We start from the raw sequence: 19,788 nt of genomic DNA, 5'->3' as shown, positions 1-19,788 counted from the left end.
AAAATGGCTAAAAATGTTTTGTAGCAGAAACATCTGTTCAATTTTAATTTCTATGGTGGGTTATAGTTTGTTATTCTACCACATTACCCAACTCCTCAGCATAATTCTACTACACACAATAAATGTATGTTATTAGTTTTAGGAAAATTAAGGAAAAGAACCACTGTCGGGGAAGACAAAGCACTGGACACAAGTAGTCAAATGGAGGAAGATGGAGAAATCAAAGCCAGTTGACTAAACCATAAACTGAAAAACTGCAAGAAACATTGGGTTTCACACCACACTTAAGTTAGAGTTTCAGCCAGTTCTAACTCAATCTTCAGAGGCAAGGAAAAAAAAACCAGATTGCAATTTGTATTATAAGTATAATTATAAGTTCAAAATGGGGAACATAATTACTGTACAAATGATACTAAAAGCTTTATGGAAAAAGGACTTGGGCTTAGTTGCTTTTTGTAAGTTACCACATGGCTTCAAAAACGTCTAATCAAGGAAATCCAGAGCATATGGATTCACATTGCTTTTTTTTTCCTGCTTGAGATAAATGTGTGCATTCTTTTTCTTTTAGGGAGATTGAATTCACATCACATTTTTGCATACCTGGGGGAATACAAGTAAATCAAACGCACAGCTGTGATTTCTGCTGGAAGATCGTTCCCCATCTTTCAGTGTGAACCTTCACACCAGTGGGAAAGGATTCCAAACTGCTTAGCTGCGAGCTCACATCACAGTCCATCAAAATCTCAGATGTTCTCAACAGTGAGGCACTCCAGAAGAGACCTAACTTTCCCAATATGGCGGATCTCTTCAAAAACTGTGGCCTTATTTTTTCGAGGTAAACCTTTTTATGAAAAAGATAAATCCTCTTTAATAAAGATTTTGTAAACCTTAGATCTGAGAAAAACAGAAAACAAATCAAATATGATCAGTAAACAAATATGTGTGAATGAAGAGTGAGGTGAACCAATAGAGCAGTCTTTAGGGAGAATTCATCATTGTTTTTACTGAGGTGTAATTGACAAATCAGGGTTTTTATATTTTAAGCACAAATGTAAAATTTCAGCTTCCATATTTTCCTTTCTAACACTGTAAGAATATCTTTGTTCTTGAATTAAAAATACTAACTATACTATCATTCTCTCCTTGGAGTAGAATTTTTTTTTCATTAAGTTAACAAGCAACCTCTGGCTGTAACTTAGCAAAGCAAAAGCACTGCGGAGAAATGAGCAGCAGGACTCCCCAACCCTGTGTCAATCTGAAGGTCGAGGAGCAACTGATAAACATTTCTCTCCAATCAAACTACAGGGTGAGTTGATAAAGACCAAGACTGATGCAGGGGGCAGTGGACACCTGGGCACCCAGGTTAACATAAACTTGCAGCCAGGCATGCTACACCACTCACTGACCCTCACATTGACCCTGGCCAAGTTAACTATTTTAAGCCTAAGTTTTTTCTCATATGTAAAAGGAAGATAGTATTTTTAGCTTATAAGGTTGTTCTGGTTCATAAATGAGGTACTGTGAGTAAAATGTGGCCAGTGTGGCAAATACTGTTTTTTTCTCTCCTACTGTCACCTCCAAATTATAGAATAAGTCTAAAATAAAATCTTTATAAATAATGCTTGAGAATTATTTATCAATATTTGTTTTAAGAAGAGTATCTTTTTGCGAATAAACATAACATGGGGAATTCATAACTATAATCAGAATGGAAGGAGGTCTGAGCTGAAAATGATCTTTGATGCTCAGATAAAGAAGAGTAGAGGGAATCTTCATGTCACCTAGAAGCATCATACCCAGTATAACCTTCTGAGAAATTATTAATTTAAGTCAGTGAACATAAAGTTATCAGGAGAAAGTGCCACAGAGCACAGTGACTGCCTCATAGACTGTAAAGTGGTCTCCACCCTCTTGCGATGCAGGATCTGCTTGTTGGTTTCTACATCTATGCAAATGAACAGGAGGCAGAGGGTGGGGGTTGTAATTTTATTCTCGTTCTTATTGGCACTTTTTAATTTTCTGCAAAATAAAAATGATTTCATTAACCAATACTCAAGCAAATGTCTAACTGATGCTTTTAGCAAGTCTACAGAGTTTATCTAGGATATATGCATAGGAATGCTGTTTATAGAAAGTCCCATCGAGCTGCTACTGGGTAACTGGCTAGCTGGGAGAACACCAGAAACTCCTGGGACTTACAAGGCTGCTGGAAGGTATTGCTTCCCTGTGTTCCTAAGGAATGAACCTCCATTGTTTGCTGTATATCATAGATGGTGAACGGTACCTTCTGGGAAAAGGCAAGTGGATTACAGGATCCACACCTGCTAATTAAATGGCTTTGGGTAAGTTACCCAGATTCTCTAAGCCTTGTGTTCTTCAGCTGTAAAATGCTAGGTGCCAACAATAATAGCCACATTATAGGATATTTATGAGGGTTAATTAATTCAGGAAAGAACTTTCTCAAACTATAATATTCAGGCAAATCAGTAGAAATCTTGGTAAAATGTAGATTCTGATTGAGGAGGTATGATGTCAAACCAAGACTACATATTTCTCACAGGCTCCCAAGTATTTCGACGCTGCTGGTCCTCAGACCATCTTTTCAGTAGAAGTTCTCTCAGGCCCGTCGAATTGCAAATATTCAGTAAGTATTAGCTTTATTACTATGATTATGATTAATTAAAGCACCAAATCAAAGACCTCTAATGCCACCATTTCTTTCAGCTGTGAAATGCCTCCTTAATTCTTTACAGAAACAGTGTGTTTTAACACAATTGCATGCAGTAAAGTTAAAAGGCACTGAAGTAGTAGATTGAGTAATAGCCACCCAAAGACATTGGGTACTATCGGGACGGGATACACAGATACCTAGAAACTGTAAGTGCTATTTTGTATGGATAAGGGTAATTAAGTTTTGAATTTTGAAATGAGGAGGTTATCCTGGATTATGTGGGTGGGCCCTAAATGCTATTACAAGTGTCCTTGGAAGAGAAGATGGTCAGAGACTGGAGAGGAGAGAAAGTGATGTAAAGAAAGAGGCAGAGGTTGAGTTAGGTGACCAGCAGCCAACTCCAGCAGCTGCCAGAAGCTGGAAGATAAAGAAAAATCCTCTCCAACAACTTGTAGCGAGAACACAGCCCTGCCGGTGCCTTGATTTTGGACTTCTGGCCTCTAGAACTGTGAGAGAATACATTTCTAATATTGTAAGTCACCGAGTTTGTGATAATTTGTTACAGCACTCATAAAAAATAAATACAATTGGTTTAAGTAAAATATATCTATACAAACTCAGTCATTAATGTGATGAAAGCTAAACATTTTACAGAGAAAATTATTTTCTTTTTGCTTAAAACAAGAGGTTCTGATCTGCAAGAGAAACATAAAGAGACTTATGGCACATTAACAATAAGGTTTTGTTTTAGTAAATTAGAAAAATCCTATGTTCTGCTTCCATGAATATGTAGTAAGTTTTGAGGAAAGATGAAGGGCCCCCATTCTAAAAGTCAGAAAATGCCAGAGGAACTGTGAAATTATAACCTTTATTAGAGATCTGGAATTGAAGAGATCTTTGTTATTCTGCACTGGCACAGATTATCCTCTTACCTTTCAGGAAACACTCCCAGAGTTTTCATCGAAGCACCTTTGTAACATACGGGGTGGTCGACCTTACACAGAGGGTGTCTCAGGCCCTCTGCGCCCTGCAGACCCTGGAAGAGGCCAGGAGTCCACTGTGTCCAGCCCTTTAGCTCTGAGAGTACTGGTTTTATCAAAAAGCCCCTGCCTGTTGGAAAAGATAAATGGGTTTTCCGTTTATTTTTCATAATTAGAACTCATAATTAAATGAGTTTTAAAGAAGAAGCTGACAACCCAGAATTTTATACCCAACAAAAAATTTAGGCAAACTCGTAACTTTCTGGATGACAAAAGCTGGGAAATGCCAGCAGAAATGTTCTGCAAGAAATGTTCAAAGAACTTCATAAAGGAAAAGCGGTACAGCAGCAGATGCAAACTTTGTTTTACATTTAAAAAATGAAGATAAAAGAAAATGGAAAAAGTCAAAGTCATTTCTTTCATTTTAATCACTCTAAAAATGAACTGATGAAGGCAAAGATAGTCGCAGTGTGTTATGAAGCTTATAACTCATATAAAAGTAAAGTATGTAACATCGGGGGCAGAAAGGATGAGAGGGAGAGATTGTAAGGTTCTTATACATGAAGTGATATCATTTGAAAGCAGACTGTGATAAGCAAAAAGGCATATTGTAAATTCTTGTAAAAGGACCATTGCACGGGCACATTAAAAAATAACATTGGCCCTGGCTGGTGTGGTTCAGTGGATTGAGCACTGGCCTGCAAACCAAAGGGTCATTGGTTTGATTCCCAGTCAGGGTACATGCCTGGGTTGTGGACCAGGTCCCCAGTAGGGGGTGTGGGAGAGGCAACCACGCACTGATGTTTTTCTCCCTCTCCTTTTCCCTCCCTCCCCATCTAAAAATAAATAAATAAATAAATAAATAAATACTTTAAAAAATAGCATGGGAGACTGTTTTCAAGACTACTACAATAGGGAAAGAGATTGAGATCAACTTTGTTGAAACAAAAGGCAGGGGGGTTTTAAATGCTGGGGTGAGATGAGAAAGTACTGGAGGGAGTACTGGAAAGTACTGGAGATCAGCAGGGAGATCTGTCAATGTGAATAAGCCATCTCTGTTTGCTAATCATAGCTTATGGAAGATAGGCTCCTACCCTCCCGCAGAGACTGGGAGAAAGGGACCCCATCTTTCTTGATGATTTCATTTCAATGGAATGGCTCCCAGGTCCTTAAGAAAGAATGACAACTCAAAGGGGCAGAGGAGAGATTTACAACTACAAGTTTTCTGAAGTAAATGCTCTAAAAAAAGGGAAGTCACAGCCCTACAGTCAGGAAGAAGCCTCTCAAAAGTCAAGTGAGGCTGAAGGGTCATGGGCCATCTCGGCCCCCCTAGGGCACCCATGGATGGGAAAATGAACAAGTTGTAACTAATAAGCCAATGTTGGAGATAAAAATGAGACCATAAACGATACTCAATCCAAAGCAGGCAGAAAAAGAGGGGGAAATGAAGAACAGATGGAACAAACTTACTAGAAGACTAGTAAGACAGAAGATTTAAATCAAACCATACCAATAAATACATGAAATATAAATGGTCAGTGCATCCCACTTAAAAGACACAGGTTACCTGATTACATTAAAAAGCAATAGTAAATTATATGAGGAACTCACTCTAAATATAAAGGCATAGAGAGGTTTACAAGGTAGAAAAGTAAGAGAAAATAGTAATCAAAAGCAATCAGTAGTGGCTATATTAATATCAAAGAAAGAAACACTAAAGAAAAAAACTACCAAGGATGAACAATAAAGACGCCACTTCACCATGAAGGCATTATGTTCCTCAAGGTAAATGGTAGCTAGAAACAGAACCCTTGAAGAGTCACGGAACAGGTTCCTGGGAGCATCATTAGTGCCATGGGCGGGGTTGCTGCAAATGCAGTGACTCGGGCCCTACTGATTGCAACCTGCACTTGTAACAAGATCCCTGTGTGCTGCGACTGAATATTAAAATTTAGGGACACCAATCAAGAGCATTGTGCCACATGTCTAATAAAGAGCAAGCACTTGGGTGGTATGTTTTCACAATAGCTCCTCCAACCAAAACTAAATAAAGAAGGTACCTATGTGAGGTGACGGATATGTTCGTTAATTTGTGGTTATTATTGCACAGTGTACATGTATATCAAATCATCAAGCTTTACAAATAAAATCTATATAATTTTCTATTGCTAATTATACTGTCATCAGGAAAAAAAGTTAAATTATATAATCTACCACAAACTCTCCCGTGTAAATTCGAAGGAGATAAAAATTATTCAATAAACCTACATACAGCTTAGCCCAAAAATTACAATTATTTTAATTTTTTAAAAAGGAACCTTTTTGTTTTATGGGTTCGCTGAGCAACAGAATCAGCAACAGTATTTTATAATCAAGATTTGAAAGTTGGAGAATACATAAAAGACACTGGTAAAATGACAAACATTCCAATATCTCTTATTTAAAAATAGTTTTACCACCTTAACTCTCTTCAGTTATGTAACTGCTCTAAGCTGTCTGAACCACAAATATGATTCTCAATTATGTTACGATGACTGCCGTGAACAGTCCCACCTGTCTGCACTTTAAAAAGTAGAGGTTCTCCACCCCTGCTGCTTTAACAGGAAGCCCTGGTCCCGCCCCAGATATCTCGATTTTATGAAATGGTGCCTAGACCTCAGCATCGAGATTTTTTTAAAAGCTCCCCAGGTGGTTTTAATGCACCGCCAAGGTTAACAACTACTATTATAAAAAATTAACATTTTTTCGAATGAACAAAAGTGACTGTGACTGCAAACCCATATCAGCTGTTTATTCTCTGTCTTCCCTTTGTCATCTCATGTGCATGGTCCCCGGTTTGCAAATGAAACAATCGGCCTCGCTATCTGAGCCAGTGCGGAGGAAAGGCGGTATCAGATCACAACTTACGGTGTGCGTGTCAGCATCAGACATCAGCACTGAAGGACATATCAGAATTCATACTGTGGGTATTTATGGCGCACCATGCAGGGGAAATTCCAGAGGTTGGAAAGCTTTTCCTTGGAATGGACTTACAAACACACACACGTCAAAACAATAAAGACAAAAGGAACCTAAGAAATCAGTTCTCTTAAATTGACAATAAGGAGGAAATAGCATTGAAACAGGTAGAGCTGGTCTCAACACCTAATGCGCAGGACTGGAAGGACTGCACCTGCTGACCATCGGGGTCACCTCTTAAAGAAGTGTCCTCACCCCAGGTGGTAGCAGTCCACCTCCCTCCTGGTTACCCGAATTGACCTATAACAGGGAGGGGGCGACGAACTGACCTTTGCTGAGCACTCCTCTGTTCTGGGTACTTTCTGATTGTGTGTCTCTATTTTTCCTCACGGCAGCCTCACAAGGAAAGTACTGTATACCCACCTTTTAGATGAGGGGAAAATAAAACCGTAACCAAGTGTCTCAAATTTGCCCAGCTAGTTAATGGCAGGTCTGTTGGCTCCCAGTGTTCCGCTTCCTCTGGTCGCCCTCCTATCTCCCAGTCATCACAGTTGTCAAGACAGGATGTGCCCAGGAAGCAAGCTGGGGACAAGGACGGCACCAGAGAGGAGGAGTTATTCAGGCAGGACCTGCAGAGCCCAGAGGTAGGCGCACTCCTATTTCTTTGACATCCACCACCACCCGGGGACTTGAGTTGGGCAAGTAAATGGTAAAGGCGGGAAAACTACAACCTTTAGCAGACCGGGCCTGGAAGCCAGGGCTTGAGATGGGGGTGGGAGTTAGTTAAGGATTAGGGAGTTAATTTAGGATTCTTTTTCCCCCCATGAATATTTTGTTACAAAGTAGAGTCTGTACCTATGATTAATGTCACAGTTACACATAAGCAAGCTCATGGTTAATGGAGTCTCAGGGAGCTGGGTGGAGCCTAAACAAACAAAATAATAAACTAGGCCAGTGAAGCCTAGAAGCAAGGTCTCTCTAAGTCCAAGTCTCTATCTAAATGCACGTACTGCTCCAAGGAGGTCTCATCTTATGCCATTGGCAGTTCAGCCTGATGAGAGCCCAGGGCATATGTGCAGATGGTGACAAGATAGAGGAAAGGGTCTCTGTGCAAAGACACGGTGAGGGTTTCACAGCTTGGCAAAGGTTTGTCCTGGTTTATGCAATCCTGTAAACCACCTTGGGATTTACATGAGTGGCCACAGATCCCGTGATGCCATGCTGTGTTCACCACAGAGTGCTCCCCTGCAACAGGAACTGGGTGCCGTGGACTCTACCCCAGCAGAACCACAAGGATATCACTGCAGCAAGGTACAAAAAGCTACACGATGGACAACTCTAGGGGTTGTGACAAGGCTCTGTATAGTGGCCCATTGCTTCTGTGAGATGTATTGCTATACATTATGAGAGGCTGGCATGAAATTATATTGCTAAGGCATATTTAATTCCCAGATGGTTTTTGATTCTCTCTCATGTTCACCTAAAGATCCACTCCTATTATATGAAAAGAGAGATTTACATTTCTCTAAACTAAGCTCATTATTTTTATTTACATATAAGATATAGAATTTAGAATGGTACATGTTTGTTCTATATAATGTACATGATATATATTTGCAGTAGCAATAGTTTACTTACCTGTAAATGCAAACAAGCTAGTATTAGTAGAAATCAAAATAATGAACTGTGCGATGATTCTACATCTCTAACATCATCTTAGAAAACTCCTCTCACTATTCCATACTCAGGCCAAATTTATCAGTAAATTTCCCCATCCTTATATTGTATCAGTGGGTCCCAAAATGTGTTCTGCTTTTCTCCACTGAAGAATATTAGTAGGCTTTTAACATGGGGAAAATAGATTAGAAAAACAAACAATAAACACATAAAAATAAACCAAAATGGGCTAAAGCAACCTAAACATATTAATTACCTATATTTTCCACTTAATGCTCTATTTTCTGATTTCTAATACAATCAAAATACCTAGAAAAGAATTTTTGCTTTCCAAGAATATGATTACACTTACAACAATCATCTTCAAAATGCCCTCATTTGTAACACTTATAAATCTTTGTGATCAGTAATATAATGTATCAAGGGATATAAGATGTGAACAATAGCAATTTATTACATTCCTGAGACACTAAAAATATTTTCACTATTTGCTAGAAGAGCAAAAAGTTTCATTGGTGCAAGGAAATGATTGCTTTTTCAGCAGGTCAACTGGGACTTGCATTAAGAATTTGCATAAATAAATTATAAATGGATAGATCACAGCAGGCTGCACTGAGTGAGGTGAAACACCATGGAGTGAATTTCAAACTGCACCCAGCAGTAAAGAGGCATGTTCAGTATCAGCTAGAGCACAGGTTTTGCTTCATAATCCTTCACAAATCTCCCCATTCCGTGACGTTAGGCAGTCTCTTTGGTGTCCTTCATCAGATTTAATCTTTCTCCTTTCTCAAGTACTCGTGAACACGCTATGTGGCCTTATTAAAATGGACTCCTGCACAAAATACGGGGAAATTTAATTGGCTTTTTGGGCAAGTCTGTTGGTGATTACATTTGATAAGAATGCTATGCATATTAGCCTATGCGAAGAAATAAATGAAGCAAGGTCTTTGCAGCACTCACACAACATTACTAGAGCAGGAGCAAAGTAGCCTGCTGCACGGCATGGCTTGGCCCTACCCACATGACACACAGCAAGGAGCGGTAACATATAGCTCAATGAAAAACGGCATTTGGCATGCAAGTAACAGGGAGGGCAAGGCTCCCAGTATTGGCTCTGCAGCCACCCAACATAAACTCAAACTTGGAAACAATTAAACTTGCCTATAAATCCAGAGCCTTGGGAAACTAATGGAGCCCTAAATCATGAAGGCACAGAAAAGGCAGAGGAAGAAAACTCATTAGCCAACTCACACAGTGGTTTTATGGATGCTCCTTAAAGGGAGGAGCGAATAGAGCTGTTATAAAACCACATATTAAATTTTTTAAGGCATTGATGTTATAATATTAGATCTTAAGACTGCTGGCATTTGTAATGAAAACTTTGAAATCCAGAGGATAAAGAAGCTGTTTTTTTAAAGGCTCATTTGAAGCATTTCAGGGGGATCATTCATCCATTGTCTTGATCCACCAGGGTTATTGCCACTACAGTCGTGCACACATCACAAAGTGCCAGTCAACAACAGACCACATGCACTGTGCTGGTCCCGCAAGGTCCTAACAGAGCTGAAAAATCTGTAGCCCTCACAAAGTCAGAGCATCGCACATTGCTCACCTGTCTGTGGTGCTGCTGGTGTAAGCAAACCTGCCCCACTGCGACTCATGTAAAAGTATAGAACACACAATTATGTAGACTTCAAAATATCTGGTAATGATGAATGACCATGTTACTAGTTCACGTATTTACTATCATATGCTTTCACCATCATTTTAGAGTGTACGCTTAACTTATAAAAATTTTCTGTAAAGCATCATGCCGTGTTACATGGGCCGCAGCCTCGTACATCTCATACTTACCTCATGTCTTGATGGCATCACTTTCTCTTGTACTTGATTTAACCTCATGCTGTTTTGTATAGTACCATGCAGTGTAAGCTTGTAGCTAGAGCACTAGGCTCTCCCACATAGCCTAGCTGAGTACCGGCTGTACCATCTAAGTGTGAGGAAGTGCACTCTATGATGTTCGCACAATGACAGAATCACCTAACAATGAATTTCAAGGAAGGCATGTCCATGGTTAAGTGGCACATGACTGTAATCAAATGCTAACAGTGCCTGAGGGAGAGAAACCTGATCCCCTTCTTACTGGCCATCCTGCTCCACTCAGGATACTTCCTTCCACACTTCCAGTCCCTTTATTCCCATTTCTCTTCATGCAAATGAAAGGAGGGAGTAGGGTTCAACCTATCAGTACTGTCTACTCAGCTTTATGATTTTCCAGGCTCAAGAAGAGAACCAGAAAAGCCCCTCAGGGTGCAAAGTGGGCAGGTGACACATTCCACTCTTGTACTGACAAGGTCCTTGTTTGAAGTGCAACACAGAACGAGACTCACCATTTTTAAAATGCAAGCAACATGTTTGTGGACTCACAGTTTCTTAGCCAAGTCTCATATCTGAAGCTAAAGCTGACCTTGAGTTCTCTCCTATCCTTGGTTGAAGGTGTTTGTTGACACAGCAGGTACCAGTCAACTGACCAGAATCTACTAACATCAAAATTTCTAAAACTGAACACTAGATAAACTGCCTAGCAAAACCACTAGATTTCCTTGTTTTCATAACCTGCTGATTTGTTTATTGGTTTTCCAAAGCAGCCACCCAATGTGGGAACCACATTGCAAATATAAGTGCATCATTTGTTCACCTTCACAGGCCTTGTTTTGATATGCTGACAGGGGCTACTAATCAACACTAATCAGTTGCACAATGTAATTTTTTAAACCACTTCTAATACTTGCAATACAAATAGCCTTTGAAATTTAACAGCTTTGTATCACTCAGCTTCCCGGACTATGTACTCAATGTCTTCCTTGCACAGATGACCCTCATCAGTAGCAATGGTAATCTTGTTCTCTTTTCCTGTACTCTTATCCACAGCAGTCACATTAAAAATGCCTCCGGCATCTCTATCAAAAGTGCCTTCAATCTGAAGAACACCACAAGGTGCAGGAGGTATGCCTGTGAAAATTTTTCTGTAAAGCATCATGCCGTGTTACATGGGCCGCAGCCTCGTACATCTCATACTTACCTCATGTCTTGATGGCATCACTTTCTCTTGTACTTGATTTAACCTCATGCTGTTTTGTATAGTACCATGCAGTGCAGGCTTGTAGCTAGAGCACTAGGCTCTCCCACATAGCCTAGCTGAGTACCGGCTGTACCATCTAAGTGTGAGGAAGTGCACTCTGTGACGTTCGCACAATGACAGAATCACCTAACAATGAATTTCAAGGAAGGCATGTCCATGGTTAAGTGGCACATTACTGTAATCAAAGTCACACTTGCCAAGCGGGTTGTTATCCCTGGTCATGGCACACTCACCTTCAGAAACCTGAATCAGCAGCCCAGGCTGGGTGTCAGAGTATGTGGTGAAGGACTGTGTCTGCTTGGTAGGAATTGTATTATCTCTCCTGATGAGGACAGCCATGGCTCTACCAGCAGTCTCAGTGCTGAGGGAAAGAGCAGTGACAGACAACAGCAGCAAATCTTGAACATTTTCAGATTTGTTTCTACAGAGCAAAGCTGCCTGGGCAGCTACCCCATAAGCAACAGCCTCATTAGGGCCGATGCTCTTGTTTGGCTCTTTTCCACTGAAGAAGTCATGCAGGATTTTTCTGAACCTTGGGGATACAGGTAAACCCCCACCAGGGCAATACCATGGATCCAAGATCTGTCAAGCCTGGCACCACAAAGGACTTTCTCTACAGGGTCCAGGGTGCCATGGGAAAGGTCAGCATTCAGTGCTTCAAATTGGGCATGGGTGATAGAGGTATAGAAGTTGATCCCTTCACAGAGTGACTCAATATCAACACTGGCCTTGGTGCTGGAAGAGAAAATACACTTAGCACATTGACAAAAGCAGTTCAAAGGTGAAGAACAGCCAGCCCTCTTATTCTCACTGATGTCCTTCTAGTGCTTGCACGTGAACTCTACAATGAAATGGTTGACCATTCAGTTGTCAAAGTCTTCTCCACCTAAGTGAGTATCACCACCCATAGATTTTACCTCAAATATTTTACCTTTTAGTCCCTTATACCTCCTCCCCCCTGCAGTCACCACACTGTTGTCCACATCCATTCATCCTTTTTCCTTTTTGCTCAACCCCTCTCTCCCCTAACCTGTCATGGAGATAGAATGACAGCCCACTAGCTGTCATTCTGCTCTCCATATATGGGTTTGTCCTAAATTTATTTGTTAGTTTAGTTTATTCATTAGATTCCACATATGAGTGAAATCATATGGAATTTGTCTTTCTCTGACTGGCTTATATCACTCAGCATAATGTTCTCCAATTTCATCCATACTATCACAAAGGGTAAAATTTTCTTCTTTTTTACAGCCTGGTAGTATTCCATAGGGTAAATATGCCATAGTTGTTTTATCCACTCATCTACTGATGGACACTTGGGCTGCTTCTATATCTGAGCAATTGCAATTAATGCTGCAATGAACATGGAGGTGCTTATGCTCTTTCAAATTAAGTATTTTGGGTTCCTTCATATATATATTCCTTCATATATATTGCAAGCAGTGGGACGAGGTATGTATCTTCCAAAAATTCAGCTGAATCCTGTGCATTCAACATGAAAGCAACTGTTGAAGATGAAAAACTTCAAGGCAAGATCAATGAAGACAAACAGAAGATTGTTGACAAGGGCAATGAAATCATTAACTGGCTTGAGAAGAACCAGACTACAGAAAAGGAATAATTGGAACACCAGCAGAAAGAGCTGGAAAAAGTTTGCAACCCAATCTTCACTAAGCTGCACGAGAGAACAAGATGCATGCCAGGAGGAAAGCTTGGGGGCTTCCCTGGTGGGGGAGCCCCTCTATGTGGGTGTCTCCTCAGGGCCCACCATTGAAGAGGTCGATTAAGCCGACCTCTTGCATAGATTTAGCATTGTTCCACACAAAATATTGAAGGACCCACATTCGTAGCAAATTCCAAGCAGTTTTAAAAGTTGAGATGCTGTATAATGAAATCGAGTATTGTTGACACTTGAACATGGACTATGTGCACAGGGAAAGGAAATAAAGCACTTTATAAGCACTGTATTGTAAAGTGGAAAGTGTAATGGCCTAAATAAAGCTATCTAGAATTAGCACCTAAATAAATAAACAAATAAATAAATAAAATGTAAGAGTGATCGTGCACTCATTGGGCCTAACAATTTTTTTAATCTATGTTGCAGATTTGGGAATAGGGGGCATATTATGTCTTGAAGAGAAAATTGCTTGGACATACACTATAACATTTTTATATCATTAAAGATTTCTATATTGCAAATATTATAAACTACACTATCAGTGTGCATTAACATATTTATTTTCCATAATGCTGCACCTTTGAACAAAACTTTATCATTGATAAAGACATTGTTGATGCTGTGTATCTTATTTATACTGGTTTGCTCATTATGTCTCTTAATGTTTAATTCTTTACAAGATATTTCCATTGCAAATAACATTTAACACAAAGAAGGAGTTTTTGTTTGGATGACTTACAGACATATGATTTCCATCAGCCACTATCCTGCAGTTGGCAGCAGTCATAAGGAGGTTTGAAGTGCATTCAGAAAGCAGTCCTTCTCAGTCCTCCCATCCAAGCCAGGTTTCCTGTCACTCACCCTTCAGGCTCCATGCTCACCTCCTCCCTTTAGGAAACAGACAGTGAGTCCTCAGTACTTGTGGGTCTGAGATGTTTTCTCTCTCTCCTTCATGTTTAAATATAGATGTCACTTTTGGCTGCCTTTCCCTGTGGCCCAGTTAGATTACATCTCTGCAGGGAAAGAGTGCCCCCAGTGGAGGGGGACATGGCCTCACAGAAGCTGAGTTGGTTCAATGTTCCTTTCCTTTAAGGAAACACCCAACATTTCCTTAAAGAAAGGATCATAGAAGACTGAGGTAAGTATCTGTGAAATGGGGATTGTAGCCCCAAGTATAAAAGGATAGTTAATGTGGCAAAATTATTTCCCTTTGTCCCAATTCTGGGAGGACCCTGCTTGCAGAGAGGCTCACCAGGAGCCAGAGGACCAGAAAAAGCCAAGCAAGAACGTACATTGGCTGTTTCAGCTCAGAGGAACTCCCAACTGCTGTTATGTTCTACCTCCTTAGTTAGAAATAAAGGAGAACACCTTTTCAGTGGTGACGACCTCCCCACGAAAACATGCCTCTCACTAAGGATCTCCTTCCTCCCTCACCAGAAGAGGAGAACAGGGAACATCAGAAGAAGCGCCTGTGCAAAACCCCAGTTCCTGCTTCCTGGGTGTGACATTCCCAGGATGCAGTAGCATCACTGCTCCTCTAGCCATGCACAGATGGCAGTTCTAGGTGTGGCTGCCCCACCGGTCCTCCGCCAGCTCACAGGAAGGGCAGCAAGGGCAGCAAGGCTTCCAGGCGATGCTCCTTCCCAAGAAAGCAGCACTCACCGCACCTGATTCCAGGTGAGCAGGGAAGCATCCGATAAACACATTTTGGATACATGCCGTTCATTGTCTCATTTTGCTACCAGGAAGTCCCTACCACAAGTTTTCAGTGGCAACCAGAAGCATGGACTGCCAGAGTCATTTGGGGCAATCTGTGAAGGCAGTTTCCAAGTGAGAACTCTGTGGTCCTGAACATACGACTCCTGACCTGGTAAGATGAAAGCTGTTGATGTCAGCACTGCAGAGAGGGTAGAGACAAGGATCTGGTAGGAACCCAGGAACTTCCAGAGGAGACACTCACATTGATCTATGCATTGGCCAGAACAAAGTAAGGTCTTCGTTATTTAATAACGCATCTAGGGTAGGTGCTGCATTTTAAACCTTACATGGTCATAAGAGTGTGTAATAGAAGCACTCAAAACCCAGCCCTCTAGGATAGCATTTTGCTTCTGACCAGCCTATGCAGACAACTGTACTTGAACAATAATAAAATAAATTTTTTTAAAGAGGTGAACTATCAGGTCACATGCCTGGGTTGCAGGCCAGTTCCCAGCAGGGGACACACAAGAGGCAACCATACATTGATGTTTCTCTCCCTCTCTCCTTCCCTTTCCCTCCAAAGATAAATAAATAAAATCTTTAAAAAAAAGAGGTGAACTATACTTGGCTCCATTTTGGGTTTTTTTTCCCATCTCCAAAATAATAAACTCCTCCAATTCTTGGCCCTCTTACTCCTTCCTCTCAGCTTACCAAAAAATATTTAAATCCTCTGCCATTTAGAAGTGCCTGTTACCTTGCACGTGCACTTCAACTCCAGGTGACATGCTTCCCTTCACCAAATTTGTGGCAATCTATGGTGGTTGGATTTCCAATCCTAATCCCTCTAACATAAAACATTTCTTTGTCTCTCCAGTGACATCTTAAATCTCTTGTTTACACCAGACATCATTTCTAGGGAACATTCAGATTTGTATATAACCTTGTCCTTAATAAAACTTTACACTCCTGTCTTTGATGCATAAAATAGACAGATAATGGATAGATGGATAGATAGATAGATAGATAGATAGATAGATAGATGCCACTATCATGAGGCTTCTGCCTGCTAATCTGTGGCTCACCCAAAATGCTGCAGCCTCTTCTGTATTTCCTTCACCCCTGTATTTAACCCACACTTTTTGTATTGTTGTTTTGTGCATCTCATACATGTGCCATGTTATACACTCGTAAATTGAGATTATATAAAATTATATACCTAAATACTGTCTTATTTTCTGTGTCTTTTGTTTTTAGGCACATTTCATGAAATCAGCGACTGTGACAATTTTTTTCCATCAAATTCCACCAGTGCACCAGAGTGTCTGACACACAGGGGCTACAAAATCAACAATTGGTTTTGATAAACCAATATTGACACAGATGAAAAAGACTGCTCTGTCACTCTGCAGTGGCACCAAGTCCCTCCATGTTGTTTTCTCCACATCTTTGGAAGTCAGTGACTCTCTCCATCCCCTGGCTGATCAGTCAGTGGGTCCTCCCTTGCCCATGACTCAGCAGAATGCAGAATGCCCTTCAGTGAGGGGAGGGGTATAGAATGAGGGACACCAATGAGGGGCACCTCGTTGGCTCTTCACTGCTCAGAGATATTCCTTGTTGAACAGTTGAAAAAATTTCTGGTTATTTTCATAGTGTCCTGTTCTACTTCTTTGGGTCTCCAAAACAGATACACAAACACACACACACACACACATACCAACATGTGTACATCACAATGTTATATGAATTATGCATTTTCAAGTTATTTGATATAAAATCAAGTTTTGAAAGCTTAATTCTGAATACTCCAATGGCTCTTACCCCCTTTCTAATAAGTACTAATCTCAATTCAGACATTCATGAACAACTCTTTATTAATTCTCATTGTTTTCACATTTTCTTTATATGTTTTTCAAAATAAATGATGGTTCCCCCACAATCCACATACATCAACTGACATTAACTCAGGCCAAAAGAAACCACTCAAATGAAAACAGCATCATCCGCAATGGGTCGGAGTCACATGAACCACTCAGGTCTAACTCACCATAATCAGCATAAATTGATACTTGCTTATGACAGAGCAAAGCCTAGTGATAGGGACCCATGCTTGTCTCCCTACCACCCTCCGTTCCTATGAAAGCTTTTGTCCCCAGAAACAAGTTACAGAGATCTAAAATTAACCAAACATTTGCAAACCACCATTCTAATTTAATACTGACCAAGATTTTTAGTCAATAGATTATGATGAAGCAATTTCTAACTAGGATTTGAAATAAAAATTTATGAAAGTTTCCTTAGATAGTATTCAGTTTAATAACAAAAACCTGTGTGAAGTCCCCATACAGTGTACGGCATACACCGCCTAAGACTTTTATACTTTCCTTATCTTTTTCTTCCAATCATTACTTTTTTCCAAGTCAGCTGAAATCTTTACCATGCTAGCATGCCTGTTTTTATTTTTCTACATTACTGTGTTATCTTTGTGCACATGTAAATACATTTTACAGTTATAATCACAGTGCTTGATATTTGTAATTGCATCTTTCAATTAATATGTGCTTACCATTTCCACCTTTTGAAATCTTCAACTTTTTCATGGCTGCCTAATATCTCTTAAGTTCCTTATTTAGGGCATTTTTCATTTATGTCTGTTATTAAATATATTTTTACATATAAATTTTTAAAGTATTTTAAATGGCTTCCTTGGTATAGATTTCCAGAAGAGAAAATAAGGATCAAAGCCTCTGAAACTTTTTGTCTCTTTCTTTACTTAGTTACTGAAGTATTTTCCAAAAAGGATGGGTTGGTTTTCATTGCTCTGGGAATCTGTGAGTGAATCCCTCTTGCAAAGATCCAAGCACTATTTACTTTTAGCTTTAATTTTTTTCTTACAACAAATATCACTTTGTATCTCATTATTAATTATCACTGAGGTTGAACATGATATGTCTATTCTATAGGGCTACATGAATTGTCTATGCATTCATTCGCATTCTTATCCTATTTTTTCTATTTCCTTCTATTTTTAAAAGGTATTTTTAATTGGCTATTTGAGCCATGAAAAAAATCTCTTAACTTGACCTAAATGCAAAAAAGCCAATAAAAGCAAAATCAGCACAAACTCACCATGTTGCCTTAGAGGACAGGGCTGTCACCAGAAGCCCATTAACAGAAAAATAACCCTTTCAAGGGAAATGCCATCTGCTTAACCCAGTCAATTCCATAGACTTGCAGAAAGAAGAAAACCTATTATGGTGGATTTGCAGGCCACATTTCATTAGGAAGTTGTAATTTTTACTTTTAAATCACCAAGTAACTTTTCTACAAATACACTGATTGGTCATTAATGATAAAACAGGTTAAATATAATTAAGCATCCAACCAAGGGAAAACCTATGCAGCTCATTCATTATGATCACCCTGATTTACATGATGTTCACCGCTCATACAAGATAACATTTGTGGTCATTCGAATCCTGCATTTTCCAAAGTACTGGGTGGGGACATGCCCCATGTTACTTGACATCACAGAGGAGGGCGACCCCACGGAGTACCCAGTGTTCCGGCGCCTGGGCCGTCCTCAGGTCCACAGCAGTGATGTAATTCAAGTCCGTTCGAACTGGCTTCTTGTAGATGGGGCAGGAGTAAAACCGAGGATCTCTCAGAGCTATAAAAAATTCAAACAAACAAACAAAAAAACTTGGTGACTTTCTAATTTAAGTAACTCAAACAGTCCATAGTGTACTCATTCTTAATCAAAGGCTCACTTTCTCTCCACCCTTGGAAACCCCACAATCAGGGGCAATTCCAGGCCTCATAGGGACGTAAACATACAATTTGGGAAAAAGGGATCTTTAAGAAACAGTACAAATTTACAAATACATAAGTAGGTTTGGGAAGGAGCCTCTGTATTGAACAGACTTGGAGTTTAAGCTAAATTCGCTTTTTGTTAAATCTACTCTGTCCAGAGTGGTTTATCTGCATATCTTAGAGCATCCATCTCAGGAGGCAGTATTATTTCTCCTTCTCTTCCAGACTATAAATTTCTTCAAGACAGAAGTTGTGTCTTTACCCATTCTTGTACTCTTCTGGAAGGCCAATATTATAAATGACCCTCATATAACTATTGAGATGAAAACACATTTAGGATAACTTTGTTTTGGTTAATTAGTGTTAGAAACATGGGCACTGATACATGAAAACAGTAACTTTCGAAATGCAATGTTAATATATCAAAGTGACTGCATTTATTTCTCCAAACTAACTTGCTCAATAATTTAGCTTTTCCTAACACATTACAAAAGCAACCAACGCACTGTCAGAAGTTAAAGTCTCATTTGCTGGCTCAACAAAACCTCCAACGTGCTGTATAAACATATAAAAACCATATGTTTTTATATCTTAACTATAATTAATTCTATTGGAAGAAGTTAAATATTTGAATATGATAATATTATAGATAAGTTTTAATACAAAATATTAAATAATCTAAAACAGTAACTCTTAACCAATGGCAATTTCACCCCCCGGGGTGGGAGGGTGTGTGATCTGCCAATCTATAGAGACATTTCTGGTTATCAGAACTGGGGAGGTATTGCCAGCATCTAGTGAGTAAAGGCCAGGGATTCTGCTGACATCCTATAATACTCAGGGCAGCCTCTCCCAGCAAAGAGTTACCTGGACCAAAGGTGTCAGCAATACCACAGACATGACACCTGCTTCTAAAATAGATATTTTACAGTATTTTCAAATTATGTGTTTGCTTTATCACATGAAATTAATCATTAGAAATGATCTAAATAATATAACACTAATTTTCATACCTAGGCACTATTTTTTAATTATTATAGGATATTATTAGTAATCATAATTGCACAAATATATGAATATACATGAATAACAGTAAATTCATGAAGTGCAGTCAATACTCACTCTACTAACTGATATATTTAAATCCTTTAATCTTAGAATCTGTAAACAAAAC

At 39.6% G+C, this 19,788-nt stretch overlaps 1 protein-coding gene and 1 pseudogene across 1 annotated transcript in view; both read right to left on the bottom strand.

The window, feature by feature from the left end:
• Window positions 1-1,455: 1,455 nt before the first annotated feature.
• LOC119056193 (heat shock cognate 71 kDa protein-like) lies at window positions 1,456-14,832 on the bottom strand (annotated as a pseudogene).
• A 2,630-nt stretch (window positions 14,833-17,462) lies between these two features.
• The window catches only part of DNAH5 (dynein axonemal heavy chain 5), a 194,236-nt gene continuing 191,910 nt past the window's right edge, over window positions 17,463-19,788 (bottom strand). The window contains exon 79 of the mRNA XM_037154551.2: window positions 17,463-18,471. Within this exon, the coding sequence (XP_037010446.2) occupies window positions 18,320-18,471 (152 nt within the window). The 3' untranslated portion in view covers window positions 17,463-18,319. The remainder of the gene's footprint in view (window positions 18,472-19,788) is intronic.

This window comes from Artibeus jamaicensis, unplaced genomic scaffold, assembly GCF_021234435.1.
Source record: "Artibeus jamaicensis isolate MK-2021 breed Jamaican fruit bat unplaced genomic scaffold, CSHL_Jam_final scaffold_369, whole genome shotgun sequence".
Lineage (NCBI taxonomy): Eukaryota > Metazoa > Chordata > Mammalia > Chiroptera > Phyllostomidae > Artibeus > Artibeus jamaicensis.
This window is presented reverse-complemented; position numbering and strand designations above follow the sequence as displayed.